The sequence below is a fragment of the Lissotriton vulgaris genome, chromosome 2_1 (genome assembly GCF_964263255.1).
Source record: "Lissotriton vulgaris chromosome 2_1, aLisVul1.2, whole genome shotgun sequence".
Classification (NCBI taxonomy): domain Eukaryota; kingdom Metazoa; phylum Chordata; class Amphibia; order Caudata; family Salamandridae; genus Lissotriton; species Lissotriton vulgaris.
The window spans coordinates 907,817,499-907,844,627 of NC_141687.1; the positions used below are offsets into that span (position 1 = coordinate 907,817,499).

The 27,129-nt window shown below is 43.9% G+C and overlaps 1 protein-coding gene across 1 annotated transcript in view; it reads left to right on the plus strand.

The window, feature by feature from the left end:
* Positions 1 to 17,327, plus strand: part of MTF1 (metal regulatory transcription factor 1) — a 190,808-nt gene extending 173,481 nt beyond the window's left edge. The window contains exon 10 of the mRNA XM_086956444.1: positions 16,649 to 17,327. Coding sequence (XP_086812570.1) covers positions 16,649 to 17,043 — 395 coding nt within the window. The 3' untranslated portion in view covers positions 17,044 to 17,327. The remainder of the gene's footprint in view (positions 1 to 16,648) is intronic.
* Positions 17,328 to 27,129: the final 9,802 nt, after the last annotated feature.

Genomic DNA, 27,129 nt, shown 5'->3' on the forward strand with positions numbered 1-27,129 from the left:
AGCGCACCGACTCCCCCTCATCGTCAGTGTCCGGTGAATCATACACTGGTGAGGCGGGAGCCGTTCCAACGTCCCCAGCTGACTCAGAGTTCGACAGGTGGGCAGGGGGCGCAGCCGTTGCCTTTGCCAAAAAAGCGTCACGGAGACGCTCAAAGGCGCCTCTGTCCCCCCCCCTGCGACCCTGAAGGGGTTCCCTCTCTGCAGGGTTTCTTCGGTGCCGGCGGCTTTTCGCCCGATGTTCCCGGGGGGTCAGTAGGCGCCCCCAAATGCGCGGATGCTAATTTTGCGCATTGCTCAACCATGCGTGCGGAGAGGCGGTCCTCCATGGGCCCCACCACCTCCGTCACACAGCGGTATATGGAGCTATCCACCGCTTGGTAAAATTCATCATCCTGGAGGTAGGAATAGGGCTCCTCCTCATACTCTCCGTCTTGGGCCATCATAAACACACAGAAAAGTAAGGAACAATCCACCAGACAGAAGCCAAGGGAAAAAAAAACCAAATCCAGGAGCAACCCGGCACTATAGGCACCCAAGAGGGTGTTATATGAAAGGCAATTCGGTTTTGGGCAGACAAAACTGACTGCAATCACTTTGTGGGCCAACAGGTGTGGCAGGTAGGGCTGCACCAACCCCCAGTGCGCGGACCGAGTCTTGCTACCCCTCAAGCACGCTACGCCACACGAAGAACTGAGGTGCACAAAAAGGCGCCCGAAGGCGTTTACGCGGTCTACGCCACAATACAGACCCCCAGCGGGGCGTCACAAGGCAGGAATACCGACCCGGTAAACCAGGTGTCAGAGGGGCAAGCGAGGGCAGGCTCCGGCGCAGGCAGGCTCCTCAGCGCGGCTCCCGTAACTGAAGAGACGCGCTGAGGAGTCGGCGAGACGCGCGGGCGCCCCCCTGGCGGCTTTATCAGTCACCGCACAATCGGGGAAAGAAGAGATCGCGTAGGAACGAACAGAACGTTCCCGCGACCGGGGACTCTGCAATGAAGAAAAACTCAAACAATGCGACGAGCCCCCAACAAATCGTATACACGATATACACAGTAATTCTCACACAGAAAGGAAAAACGTGAAAAGCACTTATCTGGCTGCGGGAGCAGCGAAGAAAGACGAGGAAGAGGAAGAGAGGACTGGCTATCTAGCTATGATGGACATGGTGGAAGGACTATGGACTAGTAGTACACAAGAGACTCTTGGGAGTTGTGGTTTTGGACTGTTAAAACGTTCCTTCAAATGCTTTGAGACTTAAAGCATTTTCTTTCACTGTTCGAATATATTTTCCTAAGCTGCTGTGGAGTTTTATGTTAATAAAGTGAAGGAAGATATAGCATAATCTGAAGCCTCCGGTCCTGACATAGAATTACTGGCTATTCTAGTTATTGTTCGAATAGCCAAGTCTTAACGTGCCTTCTAAACCTAGCATGGTTTTCCTCCTTTCGAATGAAGGGAGGGAGTGCGTTCCAGAGGGATGGTCCAAGGTGGGCAAAAGATCTGCCTCCCATTTTTTCCAGTCTGAATCTTGGTACGCAGAAGTTGGCAGCTGATTGTGAGCGAAGGTTTCGCTTTGGAGTGTAAGGATGAGCCAACGCTAGAAGGTATTTGGGTGCAATACCAGCTTTGATTCTGAACATGTAGTTCAGGGCTTTCAAACGGATTCTACTTTCTACCCTGAGCCAGTGGAGATCACGGCGGTAGCTCGAGACTCCGGAATTTTTGGAGATTCTGCACAGTAGTCGAACAGCTGCGTTTTGGACAAGCTGTAGTCTACTGACTACCGCTTTGTTGGAACCAAGGTACAGAATATTGCCGTAGTCAAGCCGTGATGTTATCAGGGCATTGACTACGGTTTTTTGAGTGGAGGAGGGCAGCATCCAAAGGATTTTCCTCAGCCATTTGATAATGGTAAGGCATAGGCCGACAGCTTTGCTGGCCTGTTGGTTCATGGAGAGGGAGCTATCCATGATGACTCCCAAATTACGTACTTGAGTAACTGGGGTGGGAAGATTTCCCATTTGGTTGGGCCAGTGTGAGGGATTCCAAAGATCTCGTTGTTTCCCTAAGAGAAGAATCTCTGTTTTGTCTCCGTTAAGCTTTAATTGATTTCTTGTCATCCAATTAAGGATGCTTTGAAGCCCTAATTTGAGGAGAGATGGAGATGATGGCTAAGATTCTGATAAGGAGAAAATAATTTGGAAATCGTCGGCGTAGGTCATGAGGGTAAGTCCGGATCTTTCCGCTAGGTCGGCCAGGGGTCTGAGGTAAAGATTAAAAAACAGAGGGCTCAAAATAGATCCCTGTGGCACTCCGTGAGGGGCTTTAAAGGTGTCGGAGCAGGCCAAGGAGGATGTAATTTGGAATGTCCGTTGAGCCAAGAAGGACCAGATCCATTCGAGCGCTTTCCCACGGACACCGTTTCTGTATAACGCCTTGATGAGTGTTTCGTGGGATATGGTGTCAAAGGCCACGCTCAGGTCTGAGAGCACGAGCGCGACCGTTTGACCATTATCACGGAGGTTCCGGATGTGTTCTGTAACTCCTAGAAGGGTGGTTTCTGTCGAGAAACCAGCCCGAAAACCCGATTGCGAAGGGTGCAAGAGCGAATTGTTTTCCGCAAAGGTGGATAAGACCGAGTGGACGTGTCTCTCTAAGCATTTGGAGAAAGCAGGGGCAAAGATATAAGTCTAGAATTTGCTGGGAGTTCCGGATTTGCTATGGGCTTCTTTAACAATGGCGTTATCATGGCGTGTTTCCAGAGGGCCGGAACTGTGGAAAGTTCTAACGAGGAATTGAGCGTATCCACAATGATTTCCAGGGAGCGATTGTCCAGTTGTTTAATTACTTTGATAGGAGTAGGCAACCAGAGGTATAGGACGGGTTCTTAAAGTAACCAGAGAAACACCATTATGGTTGGGATCAGTAATGCTAGAGCTAGGAACGTTCAAGGGGTTTGAAGTATAGAACACAATAGGCATCTCCAAAGTAGGCTATTTCTTGGGAAACAGGGATCTTATGCCCTTCCCCTCCCTTCAGAGGGAATACCAGCTAAACCCAAACCAATACATACAATATGCACAGCCGCAACACGCATGGCAGGCTGGGGGGATGGGAGAGGCAGCAATACCAGAATGTACTCCCTTAGAAGGTAATATAGTCATGGATGAGTTAGAGAAGGGTGCAGTCTCCCTCACATGTGAAACCCTGAGTAAGCTGAGGGGCAGGTGGGAGAGGGATACAGGAGAGGAGAATATCTACTGGGAGGTATGATGCACCAGAGGGAGGTTGCTATAAAGTCAAGATTGAGGCTAATACTTGTAAAGATCCTACAGAGTTTACTATGATAGAGAACTGTTTAATAAAATGGAGGTAGCAGCATCCCTAGACTATGTGAGACGGAACAGGGACAGAGGGTCTTTCCTACACATACAATGGAACTGTCCGATAATTACATCCTACTGGCACATGAGAATACACAAAGAACATTTTGGAAGTTGCTATCCCATTCAAGACAAAAATACATCTTACTCTGTAGTTCGAATGATGGTAGATGCCCTACGAGCCAAACTCCTTTTCAGCAACCGTGGTTTAGTAGTGGCTAAGAGATGTGTCGCCAAACAGTGGGGGTTGCTGTGAGTTCCTACCCTACAGGAATGCAAGAAGCAAGTGGACATGAATATGGCTTCAGAGAAAGTCACAAGAGAAAGGGAGGGCCCCACAAGTTGTACAAGGTTTGGGGAAACTGGATAAAATGTTACAATTTGGGCCTTTCTACTGAAGAGATTACACCTCAACTGCAGCTGGATGCAAGCTAATGCCACAGCACCATAATGTTTTTTATACGTTTCTATCTGTGTTTGATGTATTGCCATAAGCCCTGCACTGAGTATATTAAGTATGATGATGATGTGCTTACCTCCTGGTATTTTACTTTTAAAGGTGCGTGGTTGCACCACATTGTGGTGTTTAAACATAATCAAAATAAACATATTTAAAAATAATTAATAGTGCTCATTTGTGCTTTGGAAATTATTGTGAGGGTACTCTCAATTATAAAGGCCCATAATTACCTTCAAGAGACCTACCCCTTCTTCGACAGCTGGCTACATCATTATTCACATGCTTGCATGGATAGCTTTTGTCTAGTGTTTAGCCCTTGGTACAATCTGTTTTTTCTCTCAACCAGCAAAAAATGCTTTCATCTAATGATTCTTTCTTATTTACTTATTTAAGGTATCTCTATAGCACAGACATAGTCAAACCTGAAACAATTAAAAAAGACTACATAGATCACCGGTCTTAAGATCAGCAGTAGACTTCTCTTTCAAACTGGCCTTTCCGAACATAGGGGTAACTTGGGCCCCAAGTGAAACTATTTAGCACTTCGCAATATGTAACACATTTATGATGGTTTCAGAGCCTCTGGACTCATGTGTTTATTTTGTCACTTGACAAGGTTACAGAGAAGGGCTCTTGCACAACATCTGGTGCCAAAGTGGGTTAATTCCTTGTATATCATGGCTTGTTTTTCAGTCTGTCCTTCGGTAGACTCTGGCGGTAACCCTTCTAATTGGTTTTAGGTGGATTTCAGATAAACTCTCAGCACTGAAATTCCCTGGGCCCTCTCGTTCATTTGTCGTCATCTCACCTTATAATAACATTATTTTCCATTATGTGGATAAACTGGTGGATGGTGCAAATCCCTCCTCACCAAGGTGACATGCAAGGCTTGTTTGCTGCTGATCTTGTGCCTAGATTTATGCATCTCTTTGGCAATTACCTTTAGCCATTAGATGGACAGGATTTTTGTTCATGCAGAAAAAGGGCATTATTATTGAATGCCTTTGGAAAAAGGGACAACATGTCTTTAAATATTTACTGGCGTCACCAATTCAGGAGGGTCAACCTGTTACAGATGTGCATGTTGAAACACCGAAAAAAATAGAACTGAGATTTGCCAATGGTATTTGTCAAGGTCTGCAGTAGTAAATGAGCTCCTCAGAATCAGTACGACGAACAGATTGGGTACACTTCTCGATATCCATAATTCTGCATACCATAAAGGCACAGAAGTTTAGGGCAATCAAGGGAGGGAAAAGGGAGGGTGAAATAAACAGCGAGGAAGTAGACCTGCAAGAAAACAAAGATAATTATTGTCTCAATTGCCCTGCTTATTTGGCGGTATCTAACATCAGCAATGTGATATAACCTACCACTACGCAGTCTAACTCTTCAGTACAATAGCACACCGTCTGCGCATCATGTCTCTTAAACTTTCAGCCTCACTCGATACATGGAGCTAGGGAAGTATTACTAAAAAGACAAAGAACATATACATTTATTCACCATACAGGCTTTTCCCAAACCACAAGCCTTCTGTCATACATACAAGGACTTCTACACATACCGGAAAATCAAAAGCTGTATATCATCAACCATAGGGCCAGCATAAGTACTCAGTCAAACTTCAAAACTTTTGGTTCATGAAGTCAGCAGTTTCCTTTTTTGGACAGATTTGGCTGATAACTGACCACAGCTTTTTGGATGAATAGGCAAATGTATTTTTTCCTTTTCCTTTAGGAAAGAAGTTATATTCCCAATATTCAGAGTCATAGAAGGAACAACCAATTCACCCAAGAGAAATTACTTCTTTGCACCTGGAATGAATGAATGAACATTTGTAAAGCGCATGCTTACCCAGGGGCATCCAGCGCTAATTCACTGGATATGAAGGGTTAACCCCTTCCAAAGTCTCGTAGCAACGATAGAGCCATGAACATGAATTTGAGCATTTCCTCAGAGTGTTCAATTAGCATGGAAAAATAACAGGCTTCAAAATGAGTAATTTTAACATTTGCATACGTTCGGTGCCCTAGGATGGGGAATCAGGTGATCTACGGGGTTATGTTCTGGCACTCTTCCTGCAGATCCTGGACGATGAGGACCTACATGAGATCAAGATGGACAGGGTCCACAGGGTCGGTTTGCCTAGACGTGGAGGGGGTCCTCCACCCGATATCTTGGTGTGCGTCCACAACTTTCAGTTGAAAGAACGCATTCTTCGAAAGGCACGTGAGACTCCATCATTGCAGTTCCGGGATCATCACCCCCAATAGTATCAAGACTTGGAGGAGTCGACCCTTCAAAAGAGGCGTGAGTTCCGCCCAGTGACCACCTTTCTACGGGAACATAACGTCTCCTACTCCTGGGGCCACCCCTTCCGCATTATTTTTCGATGGCAGAATAGGCTGGGGCAGATCCGATTACTTCAGGTAGCGAAGGACCTCTTGGGCATTGATGACACGGCCTCACCTCCCGGGAGCAGTGGTTCCCCATCGTGGAGGCGGCGCCGGTCCTCCTCATGGTAGAGAGTGGGCAGGGAGTCGGAGCGGAGAAGGCCTGATCGTGCGACCAGACTTCAGGAGAGGGAGGCGGCGGTGGCTCCTGTGGCCTCGGCTACGTTGGTGAACTCACAGCTTGGCTCCGGTGCGGCATGAGCCCTGAGATGACAGTCGTTTGGCGCCGGAGGGACACGGATGTGCAGGTACTGTGGGTACATTTGTACTTTTTGGGAAGACACCCCGGTATGTGGCCTACGGGACACACCCTATGGTGTCCCGTCCTCGCCCCCTAGAGGTATCCACAGACTTCTTTATATTGGATCTGTTCAGGACATTGTTCCTCCATGTTTTTCTTTCACCTCATGCTGCTTCCTCTTGTTCTATTGGTTTGGGGGCGGCTTTGGGGTTTCTTAGGGGGGGCGAGGGGGCGGTGGGACCAAAGGGGTTTGTTGAAGATTTGGGGGGGGTGCGGCGGGGGTAGTGGTGGTGACAGGGATGTATGGTTGGATGTGACTTTGGCGCTCTGGCGAGTGATTGTTGTGTATACAAGAAGGGCGCGGCTGGACCCGAGGATCCTAGGCATGTTCTATTTGGCTGTGGGGTGTTTGGAGGGTTATCTGGGAAGCCACCCTACATTACCTATGGTTGCCAGAACTAAAGGCTGGGAAGAGGAGAGGTGTGGTATGAATGTAGCGGGAGCAGGCTTGTTATCTAATGATGCCACTTAGTATTGGAACATGGAATGTCAAGGGCCTGAACTCCCCGCAAAAACGTCAGAAGGTGTGGAAGTACGTGATAGATCACCAGCTTGACATTGTGGGTCTCCAGGAGACTCACCTGGCGCGTAAGGATGAGCTGCGCCTCCGACATAAACTTTTCCCCCTCATATATAGATCGTCTGCCTCCACGAAACATAGGGGGGTGGCTCTTCTCTTTTGTGCAGCCTTGCACTTTCAACCTATGGATGTACGCAGTGATAAGGAGGGCCGCTGGTTGATGGTGAAAGGTCTCGTCCATGGGAAGCTGAGCACTTTCGTGGTGGTGTATGCCCCCAATGCGGGTCAGAATGGCTTTCTCCAGGGCCTGCTGCAGAGGGTGGGAGACTTTGCTGAGGGACACCTGTTCTTGTTGGGGGACTTTAATTTAGTGTGGAATAGAGAAATGCATAGCTCCGGTACACACAGGGCAGATGCGGGTCTGTTTTCTGCCGAGACACAACGGAGGGTTGGGGAATTGGGCCTAATCGATAGCTGGCGTTCCCTACACCCCCTGTCCCGGGATTACACCTTTTTCTCCCATGTTCACCACTCCTACTCTCGCCTGGACCACATTTTTCTAAGTCAAGCCCTCAGGGGAGATGTCCTCGACTCTAGAATATTTCCGCTATCAGTTTCTGACCATAGTTTACTCGTGCTAAGTCTGCGCTGGTCACCAGCGGGGGACGGGCAACGGAAGTGGTATTTCCCGGCTTCAGTGGTCAGGGATGACCCCTCAAGCAAGGAGTTGCGGAAGGCTATCAGGGACTTTTTCATACTCAATCCGGTGTCAGACATGTCAATTTCCATCACCTGGGACGCCTTCAAGGCGTCAATCAGGGGCACTTGCCTAGCCCTTAATGCTCGCCTCAATAAGATGCGACGCCGGGAGCGGGAGGAATTGGAGATAGAACTTGCAGCTCTTGAGCAGGCCCACAAACTGAATCCATCGAGGCAGACCCTTCTCCCCTTGACGGCGGTTAGGGGGAAATTGAGGGCCCACTACAACAACAGGGCGGAGTTCACGTTGTTGAGATTGCGACGTCTATCGTATTCCCACGGGAATAAGGTGGGGAGATACCTGGCTAACCAACTGCGAGACAAGAGGGAACGGGAGTATGTAGGAGGGGTTCGTGACTCATCGGGAGAGCTGCAGCACCGGGACGAGACCAAGGCTGCCGTATTTGGACGCTTCTATGCGGAAACCCGATTACTAGTAGCGAGGTCCTTGAGGCCACTAAAGACCTGAAACTCCACAAGGCGCCGGGTCCGGATGGTTACACCGCCCTCTTTTACAAGACGTTTGCCACTGAGGTATGCGACTTTCTGGTCTCCCTTTTTAATGACATGGCGGAATCCGGCACCACAACCGGCTCGCTCGCTGAGGCCGTAATTTCGATTTTACCTAAACCGGGGAAAGACCCCACTCTCTGCTCTTCATTTCGCCCGATAGCCCTCCTCAATATCGACGCCAAGCTCTATTCTTCGATCATTGCACGCAGGCTGCAAGATTTGATGCCGGCATTCATACATCCAGACCAATCTGGGTTTATTAAGGGGCGTCAGACCCATGACAACACAAGGCGGGTTGTCCACCTGATAGAAAAGGCTAATAGGTTCCGTATCCCGGCGGTACTTGTTGGCCTTGATGCTGAGAAAGCTTTTGACCGAGTGAACTGGGGCTTCTGTTCCGTACTCTAGCTGCCTTTGGCTTCCCGGACAAGTTCATCTCCATGGTGAAAGCGAACTACTGCAGCCCCCGCTCTAGAGTGGCAGTGAACGGTCATCTGTCGGCATTCTTCTCACATTCCCGCGGCACCAGGCAGGGCTGTCCTCTCTCCCCCCTGCTATTTGCCTTGAGCATTGAGCCACTGGCGATCACACCGCTGGAACACGAGGAGATTCGGGGTCTCCCCTTTACCGGGGAGCAGCATAAAATTACACTATTTGCGGATGATGTCTTGCTCTCTATCATGGACCCAGTACATGTCCGAGAGGTTTTATTGCGTTTTGAGGAAGTGGCCGGTTTTAAGGTCAATTATGACAAGTCTTATGTTTTGAATCTTACGCTTTCACCTGCTGAGGTGGAGCACATGCGGCCTCTAACTCCGTTGGCTTGGGCTTCCACCTCCATCGTATACCTGGGGGTTCATCTGACGCCCACGATTGGGAAATTGTTTTCAGCAAACTTCCCACCGTTATTAGCTAAGACCCGAGCGGACTTGGATCGGTGGAACCCCAAATACTTGTCATGGCTGGGCAGAATCCATGCCATTAAGATGGTCCTCCTTCCTAAATACTTGTACCTCTTCCAGGCGCTCCCCATTCCCCTGGACGTAGACTTCTTTCGACGCCTTAAAACTCAGACGCTCCGGTTTGTCTGGTAGGGGGGCCGAGCGCGATTCTCCTTCATAGTTTTGCGACGACCCCAGGGGGAGGGGGGTGTGGGCCTCCCAGATCTGCATCTGTATTATAAAGCAGCGCAATTAAGAGTCCTGGTGGAATGGTCCCAACAAACATCGGAGAAACACTGGTTACACATGGACAGGAGTCTCGCAGGTAGATCAATTTGGGACCTGGCCTGGAAGCCCAAGAACGACAGGCCCCAGAACGCCTACATTAGTACTCCAACCAGTACCACTCTGAAGGTCTGGGATATGCTGGCCGCTGATGACCGCTGGACCACGTTTCCCTCTCCGTTCACGCCCCTACACTTTAATCCGGTCATTCTCTACATTCTCTCCCTTGCACTTATGCTCCTCTTTATATGACATGGCAAGTACAACACAGGCTATACCTTTAAATTGCTGGAGTTCCTCCAAGTGATTCCTTCAGCTGACTTGCACTACTAACTTAAGTACTTCTGTATCTAAAGAGTACTCCTTTTCACCCTTGAATACATTAACTATTCATGACCGCTTGCCATGCCAGTATGGCTTTGGACAATATTACCTAGGCTATCAAACTTACTGTCTCTGGAGAGCTCAGTACAAGAATATTAAAATCTACCCCCGAGAAGTCATTTCTGCATAACATCCTCTCAGAGAAGGTGTTTCTGTCCTAAAATCAATAGTGCTACTAAGTTGTTAATAAATTTACTGTTGGGTGGCAGCCTTACTTTCGTTGCCTTGTAGTATCTCATCTCTAGGTGAGGTTACTGCTGAAAAATATTTCTCCTGTAGCATTCCACTTAGCAGAGATGAAAGTCAAAGTAGATGCTTTGGCCAGACTCCACCATGGCTTCACATGAGTTGGAGTCTGAAGAAGAATGTTGTCAACAATTGTTTCGAGCTGGGACGCTGAGGCGTAGGACTTCCTTCCCACCACTATAACAACTTTCTGTTGAAAATATGCTTGCAATCAGAGTGAAGAAAAATCGTTTCCACCTAGACTAATCAAGAAGTTCCCTTCTCCCTTCATTCAGAGTTCCTTCAATTATCAGACTATAAGAGTTGAAGGAAGATGGTACTGATTCCCATTTTTTGTCTTCACTAGTTTTGCCTCTTAGAACTTCTAATAAATACTATTCCTACTCAGTCAGCCATTGTATCTACTTGAACAGGACACTTGTTAACATTTTTCTGAACAATGAGGTAATAAAGCACCCGTTTAATAGACTGCTCCAAGAACACCTGCCCATTAGAGGCCTTGCTCCTCTGTGTGATTTAAATATTGCTGTAGTCCCGCACATGCAGACGCCATTTAAATCTGTGTGTCTAATTCTTTGCACGACCTAGATTTCCTAACTTAGAAAATTGATTTTCTTGTGGCGATTGCATTTGCCAGAAGAATCACTGATCATCATGCTCTTTGCTGTAAACGGTGCCTCTTTGCTGTTTACAATTAAAATATTTATCCTTGGACAGTTCCTTCAGCCTAGGCTTATCACCTTCTCAGTTGAGGATACACTGCTTAATCTCGGAGTTTCAAGAGTTTTGATATGCCATTAGAAAAAAAGTTGATAGAAAGTCTAACCATTTTTCATTGTATGCTTTTGTAGGGAAGGATTGTGGTCCACTCCTAATTCTTTTCAAAAGATTGGAGCTATGGTCATGAAGTTCTGCACAACTTATTTACATGAAAACTGGTCAGAATGATTCTGTATCCCTGCTCCGGTCATTATCTGGCTCTGAAATCAAATTCCCAACCAGTTACAAAGTTTGAAAAACAAGATGGCAGTAGGGTCTAGCATTGGCAAAGCCGTGAGGAATCTCCTACTTGATCTGTTGGCATTACACTGCTTTTGCTGATGCTGTGCAGTAATGTGCACTTTAAAAAAAAATATATATATATATAACTAAAACTGTGATGATGCAGCCGCTGCCCGCGGTTTCATCATGATGCTGGCCACTTGTGTGAGTACATAAGCTTATAGAAGTCTCCACGCATGTACACTATTATGTTTCATTTTTAACTTACCAATCAGTCCAGACTGATTTTTGTTTATGTGCAGAAGCAGTTAACCACATCCGTGCGGGTAAGATTTACCGCCGGTGCTGAGCCCTAACGAAAACGGGCGTGGTCATGACTGAACGGTTCCGTCATGAGCACAGCTCAACCGATGCTCATGACGGAACCGTTCCGTCATGAGCATCGGATGGGTTAATGCACTGTGGAGTGGGCCAGCAGCAAATGGCCCTATAAAGTTTTCAAAAATTTTGAGCAGAGGGCGGGGGAAGCAATTTGGAAGTGGGCATGGGGATGAATAAAGTAAAAATAAAGGCAGTGTGGCAAGAAAGGAAAAGAAGCACATGAGGAAGGGAGCAAATCTGAGTGTGATCGGATAATCGCACAGGGACAAAGGGAAAAGCACATGTGGGTCAGCGCTACATGGAGTGCACGGGTGGGGAGAAGAAAACAAGTGAAAAAGACCAACACTGATTGTGACGTGAAAGAGCAGAGGGCAGGAGAAGCAATTTGGAAGTGGGCATGGGGATGAATAAAGTAAAAATAAAGGCAGTGTGGCAAGAAAGGAAAAGAAGCACATGAGGAAGGGAGCAATTCTGAGTGTGATCGGATAATCACACAGGGACAAAGGGAAAAGCACATGAGGGTCAGCGCTACATGGAGTGCACGGGTGGGGAGAAGGAAACGAGTGAAAAAGACCAACACTGATTGTGACGTGAAAGAGAAGCACACAAGGGAGACCGCTGGAAAACACATGCACTCTTGGAATGATTAAACAAAAAGAAAAAAGCAGTTCCCTTAACATCCAATGGGATGACACAATTCAGCTAGTCAAGATGACGGAGGAGGTATAAACACAAGAAGAACAAGATGAACAAGGAAAGCTATTGAATAAGAAGGCAGCCAATGAGCAATTTAGCCAACCTGTGGCTTTAATCACAATATAATTCCTTGGTAAACCTATAATAGGACATGTGCTGTCTGGTAGACTAGACCTAAAATTACCTTAATGGTATATCTAGTACTGTTAACCTAATTTTGCCTCATTCAGGATGCCCAAGCATATGTGGTGCTTCAGACTCTCATGTCCGAAAAAAAACTATTGGAATTTGGTGGAGGCCCTTGATTTACGATGTGATGCAATGGTATATTTCAAGTTAGCAGAGGTACTCACAAGTTGAGGTCCGTCCAAATTTAACGTGGCATCCTTCATTACAGAGACGGTATGGAAATAAATACTAATAGTAACAGAATGATCATGAAAGTAACTTCTCATTTTCTGTTTAAGCTACCACTAACAGGAAATATGTTATCTATATAGTTTCTATTCAAGCTGGCGTCACTCTCTCGAGTTAAAAGGTCAGATCAAAGTGGGAAAATAAAAAATCTGATTAGGAATTAAATCCATATATAAAGAAACAACATAAATGTAAAAAAAGAAACTAGATCCGATTTAAATTCAAGATATTTTATCACTGCTTATCTCCCCCAAACACTCTCTGATTGTTTATTGGGTGGGGTGTAAAGACTGAGCTTTTGAGTCCAAGACACGGAATGTCATTCTTTTCAGTTTGAACCTAATCCACAAATAATAGACATTTTCTGAGGAGTAGCATAGTGGTTCATACTTAAATACAGAATGTCAAGAAGCCAATGTCATTTAAACTATCAACTTATATAGTGGGGCGAACACCCCCCATTTTAGGTCGAGCATTCGAGACCTCTTGTGTATATACTGACATTTGTATGTACTTTGTGGGCTCTGGAGATCAGCCCGAGGACTTTTCTGCTTCCGCTTAGGGACTTTTTTCTGTTCATCTGCTTCTATTAACTGTCTTGATAGAAAACGACCAGCAAGCAGAAAGCAATTCTGGTAAAATACTAGAATTGCTTTCTGCTGAGGGACTTTCTTTTTTTTAATTTTTCTGTCTACTGCCTCTATTTAACTTACTTGATAGAAAACAAACAGCAGAGGTCATTAAAATACCAGAATCACTTTAGCATTCTCTAGATTCCAATCCAAAGAAATTGTCTTACACGAGCACCCTTATAAAATAATATTTTGTTCAAATCTTGTATTTTCAGTGATATGACCACCAAAGGCCCTGCTTTTGTATTAAAAATAGAACTTTGAACTATACAATTTCCTGCTGAAAGGCAATATTTCTCTCCAAAGTTTGGTGCTTACGTTCCCTCCATGTTAAAGAACTGTAGATGTTTCAGCACCCAGGCTAATGTGCTGCATAGCTAAATACATATAAGTTCCCAAACGTGAGACCGATTGCATTGCAAATGCTTGTTTAAATCTACTTTTGAGTGCTGAGGTCTGATTATGATACATCCAGTTTAATAGATCCCAGCGATAAATGTGTATTTTGATGCTAGCCATACTTATGCATGTATTTTCTTAAGATTTACGATTTCAAATTAAAATTTTCAAGTCCATCAGTAATACTTTAAACTCTACAGCGTCAATTAGGCCTACAATATATATTCTATCAATATAAGAAGTACATTGTCAGTCACTGCATACTTTGATAAAACTGTAAACGCACAATCTACAGCAACATTCAGTCCTGTCAAGTATCATGCATCAGCCGTGACGCTCACGCATTTCAGTGCAATGAAACCGCATCACCGCACTGAAATGTATTGTCACGCATTTTCACCTCCCAGAGCGCGTCACCAGCGGCGCCTGTGCACGGGCTCTCTGGTACGCCGAGAGACGTCCTGCTTGCTTGCCGTGAGCTCCTAAATAGTTAAAACAATCATTTCTGCTCTCAGCCTGTAGAGTGGCTGAGAGCGCTAGCTGGTACAATCTATCAAATCACTCCCAGCTGCCACTTGTTGCCTGGAAACACATTGCGGTACAAAAGGTGGTGGTAAAAAAGGGGGTGGTGATGGACGGAGCATCTGAATCAATCAAACACTCACACCCAGTCAAAAGATCTGGGTTTAATCCATCACCGTTCTTTAGCCCACTCTGCCACCCCAGTTCAGACATGGCTATATGCAAATCAGTCTGACCCTGTGCCTCATGGGAACAGTCCAGCCCGAACTGCCAAGCCATGTCTTCCCTGGACCGGAAACAAGCTTCCGAGGACCGGTTTCTGGCATTCCAGTCGTCTTCAGCCCGGCTTGCTTGAATCCAGTGGCAAAGTGAGCAAGGGACTCACGTCTGAGCATACCCTGTCACACTTATGGCGGCAAAAAGCGGTACAAAAGGGGGAAACACATTGCGGCAAAAGTGGCTGCGGCGTCGGCGCGGCTCGCCCGGCCTTTCATTCACACACTGTACTGACTCACAGGAGGGAGGGGCTGCCCTCTCTCAGCAGTCGTTACTGCAGTTGTTAATCACTGTGCCACCGCACACCATGGGGTCCAGGATCCGGATGTGCCGGTAGAGTCACTGCCGCGTCACGTCCGGTGAGGTCAGTAGCGAGCCACACACAGCGTCAGCGGGGCAGAAAACCCACGTCCGGACATTCGCAGCATGCACTGGTTGCTTGTGCACAAGACTCTCGTAAGGGCCAGGGGCAAAGAGGGAGATGGAAGTAGTGCCGGTGTGAAGTGTCAAAAAGCTACGGTTCAGTTTGGATGTTTTGTGGTGTTCTTACTACAGGTGGGCTCGTCAACAAGTTAAGAGGGTGAGCACAGGTTGGCTCGTATCTTGGAGCCCGTGCACGGGGAGGGTCCTAAATATGTATGCGATGTAAATTAAACAAACATCATCTAAAATATGATCTTCTCTTTAACATTAAAAAATTGTATTTCTTTTAGCACGTGGAAGCTTTGACATTAATACTGCACATTATAACACTGCTCTAAGAAGAACCAGTTAAAAGTGATCCTTTTTAAATGTACATGACGCAAGTGAATCCAGACAGCTCACGCAGTAATTTGGATTAAAAGAACTGATTTTTTTAAAAATATGAACGATTAGTGAAATGAGAGACCAGACAATTATCGGGACAGGAGCAGCCCTTAACTCTTCATGCTCTCGTTGTGTACACAACAATGCGCGGCGGAAGCCTGGGCTTTTCTCGTCTGTACAGAAACAGTAGAGCACTGCAGTAGTAGTTTATACAGGGCTTCAAGAGGTGCGGTCTCGCCATTGGCAGACCTGGTAAAAATTAAAAATCGGTGCTGAAATACCACCCTTCTTGACCCAATAGTCATGTCCTAAGCAGACAAAAAAACAATCGATTGCTCGATAATGGCAGTAAATACCCTTCAGGAAAACCATGTCAGCCATTTACATTTCTCTAAGTGTATTAGGTTTTTTCTGTCTGTTGTACGGAATACAGTGTCACATTAGAAGTATTCAAATGTCACACATAGCCATACTGAAAGCATAGAAATGTCACATATACAAACTGAAAAAATGATAGCTATGAGTGTGGGGCAGTGGCTAAGCCCATTTCTGCTTCTGCTAACTTCACTATGAGGGACAGAATTCTGCCCTTTCACAAAAAATGCATCAACACAGAAATCACCCCCTTTCAGTGGCAGGCACTACTATAGCAATAAGAGTTTTTTTAGAATTAAAAAGAAATATTGCGCGCATTCTCCAGTCTCATTTAACAGCCCTACCAAGTATCGCGCATCCGGCATTGGACTAACACAGAGCCTCTAGGGTAGCGCTGTGTGACAGGTTGCAGTTGGTGTGATCTTGCCGCGAGCGGGGCTGGGCAGGTAGCGGGCAGCTCAGTTACCTAATGATTTTTATTGATGGCCCTATTTATTTTTTAAATACAGCCTGTGACCTATGATGTGACTCTTCTTAGAGTTTCTTGTTGCTCAGATATGTGTAATTTCTGATATTTTTATGTTTCCCTCGTCTTTATTGCTTGATTTTGCTCGTGAGAAAGTGTCACTCATGGTCGTTGAAATGTCTCTCATAATTACACTGAAATTATGAAAATGTCACACATAGCAATCTGAAACCTTGGCAGCTATGAACATTTAGCATCATCATCAGTGGATCGAGGTTGGATAGACATTAACGGCAAGATGGTTACAACTTTTCTTTCATTTGTGTATAAAAAGTATTTATTTAAACAATTGATGACTGACTTGAGCTGAATTAAAAAAAAAACAGTATCACACTGATGCTGATTTATATTATTTTCCTTCTTTTCAGAAAACTCTGGTCAGCCAATTGGCCTCAGTCTTCCAGTTATTATCATAAAGCAAGAAGAGTCCTGCCAGTGTCAGTGTGCCTGCCGTGACTCTGCTAATGATAGAGCCTCTTCAAAAGAAGAGCGTCCACCACCAAAAGATGAACCAGCAGAGGATCCCAGTCCCTCAGTACAGAAACCTCAACTGCAGCCTGAGACTTTGCTGCCATTCTCTACCTGTGATGATGGTAGTAGGACGCTTAACACCACAGATTCGCCAACAGACTCCTTGGGTGTCTTGGACGTTGCAGACTTCCTTTCCCTCCAAAAACCCTTAACACCGCCATCTCTTATTCCCATTGAAGCACTCTTGCAGGTAGGAGAGGAGATGAGCTTGAGCAGCAGTTTCTGCAAGTGAAGATACATGGAACAAATACTCTTGCAGACTTGACGATTGGTGTAAAGGTCAGGAATTTGAAGGTTCTAAATCTGGACATTTTGCTGCTTGGATCTTGCTTTTTCCCCAACATATGACTTTAGTTACATTACAGGAGCATCTCTTCGGGTGACTTATAAAGAAAATTAATTTATATGAACTTGTTTTTTTGGCTGCACTATTAGTCACTTTTTGCTTGTATATGATTATGAATTGTAGAGTTTCTGGAATGCAGAAAATATAAGGAGAGAATATGTATGGTTAAATCCGTTTTAGATTGTAATTTTAAAGAAAATATATGTTATTTTGGTACGTGCAGATAATTATTGTTACAGCATTTTCTAGAATGCTGACATAATGGATTTTTGTTTTACCCCATCAGATTATAATTATGGAGCAGATAAAACTACCCATGCAATTCGATATATGTGATATTGGAGAAACAAGTCTCAGTGTCGTAAGTGGGGTGAAATATGCAAGCTGTTTTCTTGGAACCAGCTCTCCAGTAAACACTAAACAAGCCTGCAAAGACCATTAACTATGTCAGGCGCTTTCATTGGCTGTAAGGGAGGGTCATGGTTTGCCTTATGTTTACAGTTTTAGGAATAGTTTAAAACATGGCCATTGCAATGTCCTCAAGTCGTTGTGTTTCCCTACTGGACAGGCTGTGTAGGCCAAGAATACTCATCTCTTTTAGTACGTTTTTAGCTCTCATTCTGCTCTCACTGCCTTATCTTTTTCATGTGAATCCAACTAAAATCTATAATGACCAGGAACTTAATATGTGGTGTTCTGAGATTTACAGCACAACGTTGATGATGTTACCTGAGACATAATATAGGATTATGCTCTTAATATCCTTTTTGTTGAATAATTGTATTTATCCCCCAAAAGATTTGGAAATGTTTGCTAGCGCTGCTGTTAAGCGTAAAAAAGGCCCTACACCTATTCTTCTCTAGTAGGAATCCCTCCATTCAACCTGATCCTTCTTCCTCTATTCAAATATATATCAGAATCTACAGTGTGGCTTTTTGCTAGACAGTGGCAATTTATATTGACCAGTTATACAATATTTGTTTTATTATTTGTTATACTTTATGTGCATTCTAGAAATAATCAAATGTGTTAATGTAAGACCGTTAAAAAATTAGGGTCCATTTGTAACAAACTGGAAGGTAATCTTGCTTGATGGATATAACTGGTGTCAATTCACGGCTACCAAGTTCTATGTTTCATTGATCTTTTTAGGTACTTTCATGTAGCCACTTGACTACATCTCCTTTAGGGAACTTAAAGTACTTAAAAAAAGCCACTTAATTAAGAGTGGTAGAAAAACATTGTACAATACACTCCAGTACCTTTAAGAGCGGTGCTAGTAAACCCCATATCCCTAGAAAGCTAAATTTGCTGATATGTAGTTTTACACTTATGCTATCACAGCTGCGTTTTTATATTTTAGATGTCATCAAGAGTTATTTTAATTAAAGTTTAGAATGCTCCATTTGATATCCCACCCCAAAAATTCAGAATTTTCCACAGCAAAGGTGGGTAGAAAATCATGATTATATTAAATACATGGAGGCTAATATTATTCATACCTCTTTATTGCTACTCAACACAGTAGCAACTTAAAACATTACATTAGAACTAGGAATGCTAACAATATTCCAATCCACTATATATGCCTAACCAGGCAGCCATCTTCCTTCTGTATGCTGTGAACAACTTGAACTGCTCCTTTTTGTTTTCTTTATTCCAAATTATATACCCAGATCCAAGTCATCTTATTCCTCATCTTTACCTCTTATAACTGCCACTTCCTGAAACACAAATCACAAATTAACGGGTGGGTACTATCCACTGGGAGGGATAATATTAACCTCCATGTCTTTATTTAAAATCATGATTTTCTACCAACCCTTGCTGTGGAAAAGCTGAATTTTATGGCAAGACACAGAGGCAAATATTATGCGTGTTCAAAGTCTTGCAATAATATTCCTCACAGCACATTCTTTTTGTTTAGAATCAAACTTGTAAACACTGAATCTGTTGACCCAATCAGCTGCATCTAAAATATTACCCAAAACTCCTTCTAAAACCTGTGCTTTAGAAGCCATAGCCCCCCTTCCTGAATATACTCCAAACCTTCTAACATAAATTCCTGTTCTCCTCATTTCTTCCCTAAACCATCTAGCTAGAGTAGGACTTAAAACAGGTTTATGAGGGTACCTAAATAAAATCAGCAATTGAGAATCTAAGTGACCCCTCAACCTAGAAGTCCTTCTACCATACTCCTGCGTACACTTTACCACACACAACTTCTTGTCTCACCCAAGTTTGGATAAAATATAGTCTTGGACATAGTTTTTGTTAGTCTCCTCATGGAGGAACAAACCCCTTCTGGTAAGTAACTATGTGAAGATATATCCAATGTCCTTATCTCCCATACCCCTCTAAAAGATATTGAAAAAAGAAGCATGCTTAACTTAAATGACAAACACTTAAATCCAAAACCACATTCTCACCGGAATCTGCCAATTCTTTTAACACCAAATCAACATCCCAAAGGGAAGAATACTTTGGTTCCATGCGCACCTTTAAACGAACACTCCATATCAATCGCTTCACCACGTCATACTGCCCTTGTGGCAAACCATCCACCAACTCATGCCCCGCTGAAATGGCCAATCTGTTCAGATTTACTTGATCTGTAAGACTTGCCTCCAAAAAAAATCTCGGTCAAATAATTTACCACACTTACCACATGAGCTGAAACGGGATCCAAATCTTGTGATGAACACCAACATACCCAACTCTTCTATGCCAACTTATATGTTTTTCTTGTCCCTGGAGCCAAGGAGTCCTTGTAAGCTTTTTCGCTTTCAACAATAAGCCTGATACCTGCCGAAATCATCCATCCCATCAGCCGCATTTGACATTGCAAAATCAACTTGTGCAATTGTCCCAGGGGATTCACCAACACATTTGTAAACCCTAGAATTAGAACTGGATCTTCTACTAAGAAATCCATGACATCCGGAAACCACACTTGGGATGGCTTAAAGGGAGCCACTTACAACAACTCTGCGTGATCTCTCCTCACTTTCAACAGCAGTCTCTGGATTAAGGCAAGCAGCAGGAAAGCATAATTGCTATCCACCCCCAGTACGGAAGAAACACATCCACTGCCTCCAGATCTGGCTTCCAGCTGTAAAACCTGAGAATCTGAGAATTCCACCTGCTTGCAAACAAGTCTACTTTGATGGTTCCCACCTGTAAACCTCCTGAAATTCCAATCTGTCACAGAGTTGCTCGTTCCAACAATATACTTGCAACATGATATTGTGGCCTAGATAAAAATGCCAAAACTCCTTCGCTAACTCTGCCAGAGTGCTTGACCGGGAACCTCCCAACTTGTTTATGTACCTTACAACAGGCACATTGTCCACCTTAAACAACACACTACACTTGCACATTGTCCATCTTAAACAACACACTACACTTTGCTCAGTCCATGACAAAACTCTTCACCCCAAACGAACCTGCGAGCAAATCCAGATGATTGATCTGCATTTTTCTTTTCTTGTAACATCCACTTCTTCTTGTTGTAAGTGAACCTTTTCTTGCCCCCAACGCAAAAGACTGGCATCCGACTCTACCAACAAATCTGGTGCCTCCCCAAAAATCGCTATGATATTCCAGGCCTCTAAATTCTCTAGCCACCACTCTAGTTCCCTACTTGTCTCCAGATCCATGCAAACCATCTGGGAGTACCTCAATCCCTTGCCAATATACCTCGCCTTCAATATCTGCATTGCTCGATCATGTAAAGGTGCAGGGAAAATTGCCTCATTTGAAGATGACAACAAACCCAACACCCTTGCTAACTGTCTCAACAAAACCCGTTTGCATTGCAACATCTTCTTTATGTCCCTGCAAGTTTTCTTTACCTTCTCCACTGGTAATTTAAAAACACATTCCAATATCTGAATCTGGAAATCCAAAAAACCCAAAATGTGACAATGTTCCAAACACAACTTCTTTCTGTTCACTACAAACATAAAATCCTCCAGAATTTGAATAGCCAGATGTGTCAGTTCCTATGTTAAATCCCTGCCATATTCGGAATATTGTACAAATAAACTATTAGACGCACCCCTCTGGATATTAACTATGTCATTATTGGCCTCATCACCTTTGTGAAACACCAAGGGGCTCACGTGAGCCCAAACGGAAGACTTTTGAACCTTCACATTGTTCCTTGCCACAGAAACTTCAGATAATCTCTCTGTTCCCGACAAACTGGGACTGCTTTAATAAGCATCTTTCAAATCCAAACGTGTCAACCAATCTCCCTTCCTCAACCGGTCACGCATCAAAGGAATCCCTTCCATATTTTACAGCACGCAGTCGTTTAATTCCCTCACATTTATGACTGGTCTCATCCCCTTCTCTTTTTTTCTACTAAAACAAATTGCTCACAAATGCAACTGAATCCTTGCGTGCTACCTCGATCGTTCCCTTTCTGAAGAGCTCTTCCACTTCTATACTTACCAACTCTGTGTGCTTTTTTTGTAAACCTTAACTCTCTTGTCTACCTTACCTGCTCCGGTATCCCTACAGAATCTATATGATAATCTTGAACAGGTTCCAGAGCCCATGCATCTGCCATCATCTCTTTCCATCGCCTCAAAAAATGGGCGAGTCTGCCGCCCAGCTTTATTAGACTATATAAGGGATCTTTTTCCAAACATATCTTCTTGATCTTCTTTTTCCTCTTTCCTTCTGTCTCTGAGGGTAGAAATTTGGACACTGGTATCTATAGGATCTATTACCACGCAAAAAATCAGCCCACATGGTTCCGAATCCATGGCTGGGAAATCAACACTGCATTCTCCTGGCCCCTCCAAAAACCTTCTTCATATCTTTCTGTACCTTTTGGATAGAATTAAAAGCACCTACATATTTTGCCACCTCTTTGACAAACTCTTCTACAAAGAATGAATGTAACATATGCATCTTGCCCGCTTCTTTAGATGCAAGTCCTGCCAACTTTGGGTCTGTCTTCATTAAGATACTTTTTCTATAATAATAATAATATGAAATTTATAATGCGCTCAGCTTACCCAGGGGCGTCCCGGCGCAACAGACCAGAAGGAGAGACTCAGCTAATCACTACTGTGGAAACAAATGGGTCTTAAGAAGTTTCCTAAATGGTAGGATCTTGGGCTCTGAGCGAATCCTGAGAGGCAGAGAGTTCCAAAGAGACGCCACCTGCACAGAGAAACGCCTGCCCCCAGAACGAGCTCTTCTTACTCTCGCTGACTGCAAAAGGTGTTTTTGGTCCAAGCGTAGCAGACGTGGGGTTTGTAGGGACGGGCCATATTAGCAAGGATAGGGGGGCCTTTGCCATGTAAAATTTTGTGGGCTGTACATAGTGCTTTAAATTTCACCCGCTCCTTTACGGGGAGCCAGTGAAGCGCTTTGAGGGCCGGAGCAGCAGACTGCCTTCTGGGAACATCCATAAGGATTCTCGCAGCTGCGTTTTGCACCTGTTGGAGGGTTTTAAAGGTCGCTTCGGGGGCACCGAGAAACAGCGCATTCCCATAATCGAGCCTCGATAGAATTAGGCCACGTATCAACAGCTTCCTTGCTGGATCAGGAAGCAAAGGTAGCACCTTTCTGGCTGATTTCAATAAGCCAAAGCAAACCCCTGCGGTCTTCCTGGCATGAGTCCTAAAGGACAGATCTTCTTCCAACCATACTCCCAAGGACTTGATCTCCTTCTTGGGGGATGGTGGGTCACCAAGAGACCGGGGCCAACAGGTCGCAATAATGGAGGGACTGGAATTGCCCAGGAGCATCAGCTCGGTTTTACCTCCATTGAGCTCTAAGGCAGAGATAGACATCCAACGATAAACATTGGCGAGGCAGTCGTGTAAAACCTCAGGTTGTTCTGCCAGCTGAGTGAGGCCCACCACCAGCTGAGTATCATCAGCATAGCTGATGATCTTCACCCCTGAAGGGGCGACCACTCTTTCAAGTGGAGTCATATATATATTAAATAAGGTAGGGCTCAGCGATGAGCCCTGCGGGACTCCACATTGAAGAGGGATTAGGGCAGATTGCTCTGACCCTTCCCAGACTTGGTAGAAACGGTCAGAGAGAAAAGATCCCAACCATTTCAGGGCCGTCCCTGAGACACTTACCTCTGACAGACGTTGGAGGAGCACTTGGTGACTCACAGTGTCAAAGGCAGCACTCAAGTCCAGGAGGATCACTGCCACTGACCCTCCTGTATCTAGAGTGCTCCTTGCCTCCTCCACTACTGCCAGCAAGGCAGTGTCTGTTCCATGACGGAAACCAGTCTGGGAGTCTCCTAGCAGGTGGTTAGACTCAAGATGGTGAGAGAGCTGGCGGTTAACCAGCTTCTCTGCAATTTTTGAAAATCCAGGCAGAAGTGAAATTGGCCTGAAGTTGATCAAGTTGGATGAATCCAGTCCTGGCTTTTTCAATAAGGCCTTCACCACAGCCTTTTTCCATCTTTTTCTATGCTCCATACATAAGGCTGCATTAGAATCCTCCAACAAACAAACAGTCTTTTGCATCCGCTGGTGCAGTTCCTGTACATACACACATGTTTCCTATAAATAAGCCTCCTCACACATGCCAAAACCTTTTGTTAGGGGCCCAAACACATCAAGTAACCTGTCCTGACAGCCCTTCAAACCTTTATCCAGACCCCTTCTTGGTTCACGCCCTGAATTGTTCAGGAAAGACAACATCTTTGAATGTAACTCAGGATTATATGCTACTTTTCTAATCAAAGATGGTCTGGAAGATTCTGAGAGTAATCTATTCCTCACTTCTTTAGGCCTTTAAGGCCTAATCCAATGACTCACATACTCTTGCCACGTGATCTGCATGTGCCCATTGTGGGTACAAAGGATGTTGAATTGTGTGAGAATCAAACATACATTCTCCTAGTGGGTCTTTAACTACTAGATCTTGCTCTTCACCAACTAATTCCTTCCTATATGTTTTTCTTTCCACATCATCATCTGAATCATCCATATCAGACGAACAAGAAATCACTATGTCACCACTTCCTGATGACTCAAAACATGCAGCTGACCTGTACCTCCTTTTAATTGCCTTTATAGCCTTTCTCGTTGCCCGCTTTTTCTTCTCCTACAGACCATATTGTCCTGATCTGATATTTTCATCTGTCTTTGTCCCCGTTAATTTTCTTTTTTTGCAATACCTTTCATCTTTCTTTATAATCACAAGATCTTCCTACCACTTCTTCCAGTGACCAACACTGTTCATCCTTATTTTTATTAATCTTTTTCTCCAGTTTTTCCATTTAGTTCTCCAGTTTTTTACCTAACTGGTTAGCCAAGGATGAAACAGCCTTATTTACGCATTCCTGAACTTTGGCCTCAAATTTCTGCTCATCTGGCAGTCGACCTCAATTTTGACTAAAAATGAAATATTGAATATTTGATCAGTATTTTCAAATCCCAACACCAAACCAACAAAAATTCACTTCCCTAATAAATAAATTCCAGCATGCACCACCTCACTCCGTCAATTGTAAAAGAAAGTGTAACAAACTAACAGAAACCAATGATCTATTTTACTTCCCCAAAATATGTCCGTCATGCTAAACCCATTGTGCCTCCTTCATAGCCCAATCCAAAATGGCGGCCCACACTTAATCGCCCCTACGTTGCACCAGAGGAGCCAACTTGAAAAAGCTCCTCAGTAGATGAGTGCTGCGCGCAGAAGGCGTCCATGAGGGGAACAATAGAGAACGCACAGTGTGATGTCCCTGACCCAAGGTAAGACGTTCCTCGCCACGCGAAACTACCCTGCTCTGTACACACTCCCACTGACTTTGTGAGGTCAATTAAATAAAAATCAAAGAGCGAGAACACACTCTTTCCGCCCGTGCCTACAATACATACACTCCACTCGAATAAGGCAGCGCCACACAAGTAATTAAATTATCACCTAATAATAAGGCTATTATTAAAACTGGATCGCGACATCTTAAACCAATCCAATTTAAATCCTAATTTCTTGCGTAAAGAATACGCCCACGCCCAAATGATCCAGCCTATATAATTAATCACTGAATCGTAACTCAGGTCCGTTACAAACAAGATAGACTTGGGCGAAGTAGATATGAAAACATTCTGCTAATTTTAACTTGTGGGTTCAATCATACTTTTGCAAACACGCTTTCAAACAATCACCTAATAAAACAACTTGAATTGCAGATGATATAGCGACAACAAACTCAGCGAAACATTTCCCAATCATGTACTCTTTACACAGACATTTTCATACAAATAGACATCGCTCAACATGTAAACTTTGTGAATGTATCTCATTGGTGAGCAGCAACAAAAGAGGAGGATGGGTGCCTGGTTCAGGAACATATATAGTGGATTGGAATTTTTATATCGTTTCTAGTTCTAATGTTTTAAGTTGCTGCTGTGTTGAGTAGCAATGAAGAGGTATGCATAATATTGGCCTCCGTGCCTTGCCATAAAATCTTCAAAACAATCAAGCTAATTTATAATGCTATCATATCATGGAACTCTGTAGTCAGATGTTCTCAGAGTTTAACTTTAGTTATTGGGAAATCATGCAGAATTGAGCGAACCACTATAATTTCCATTAATTTCTATTTGCATCTCCTCCTAAACTGTAAGCTTTTTTGCAGTGTTTAAAATACATAGTATGAAAAAATGTGAGAGCTTTGTTAGATTGAAATACCCTCCCACTGACTGAAGTCGAAGCAATGACAGTGACTAGCAACATTGATGTTCCAAATGTTCTTTCCCTAAACCCATAACTAATTTGTGAATACCTAGTCCTTTTTTCTTCCTCATTCAGTTTGGGGAATGTGTACATATTTTTTGTGAGAGAGTATGTGAGACACTTGAGACAATGCTATACTATCCATCCTTACTGCTATCAAATAAGCAGTTGTACCTGCTCTGGTTGACATCTGAATCTAAAACGCGGAACATCTGGCAGACCCAACAAAATTATCCTCGAAGACACTTTCTTAATTGTTTTATTAATTCTTGTTGCCCAATATCATTTGCGACACAACTCAACTGTGCTGACTATCCTGATATATTTGAAATTTGCAGCAGGAAGTAAACATCTATCTGAGATTCTCATTGACTGGTAACCAGCATTGCTGGCATAGCTGCATAGCTCTGCTAAGTGCCAGCACTAGACATTAAGAATTGTTACTGCTTCATGCATTATTATTTGGGATTATTATTTTATGACAACTCGATCAAGCACAGTAGTTTGAAACAGAAGACATTTTTTAACATAAATAATGCTGTTGGAGAAAAGTGTAGAGCGAAGGCAAAATAATTCTAATATTGCAATTTCAAAGCAGATGAGGCTGACCTCTTTGCAAGCATCAGGCTTCAGTGAAAAACCTAAACTACTGTGAAAATGAAAACTTTAAACATGTTTTCACTTCATATGTATTTTGCATTTTATATGATATAGCAGTTGAAAAAGTTTAGTTAAGGTAAATGAGACAAACGCTGCAAAATAGAGATTGCACTAATGAGATTTCTGAGCTGGGACTTGTGGATCTCTCCTTGTTTAAAAATCCATCAATTTGGACTTCACTTTGACTTTGTGTCACAGTTTTTGCTATTTAAAAACAAATTGTCATACTAATGTATGAATTCAAGTATGCTGGAAAGTTGCTAACCTATGTGCATCCCCAATCATTAGGTTTTTTTAAACTACCACTTTATTAGATGTTTATTTTGTAATATTTTGAGTATAATTCCTGTGACCGTGTTATGGCTTCTGATTGTTAGCAAAAATGATTGCGTTGAAAATGTAGAATTGCAATTTACAGATGGCTTTCTTCGCCTTCAGCTTAGCTTGTTCCTTTGCATCGCCTAATGGTGAAATAAAAGCATTTTGGAGATGAATATTTTGCTGATGGGCATGGAACTAAACATGGTGTTGAATTGAACAGAATGATGAAATAAATATGCTGGTATTCAGTTTCTA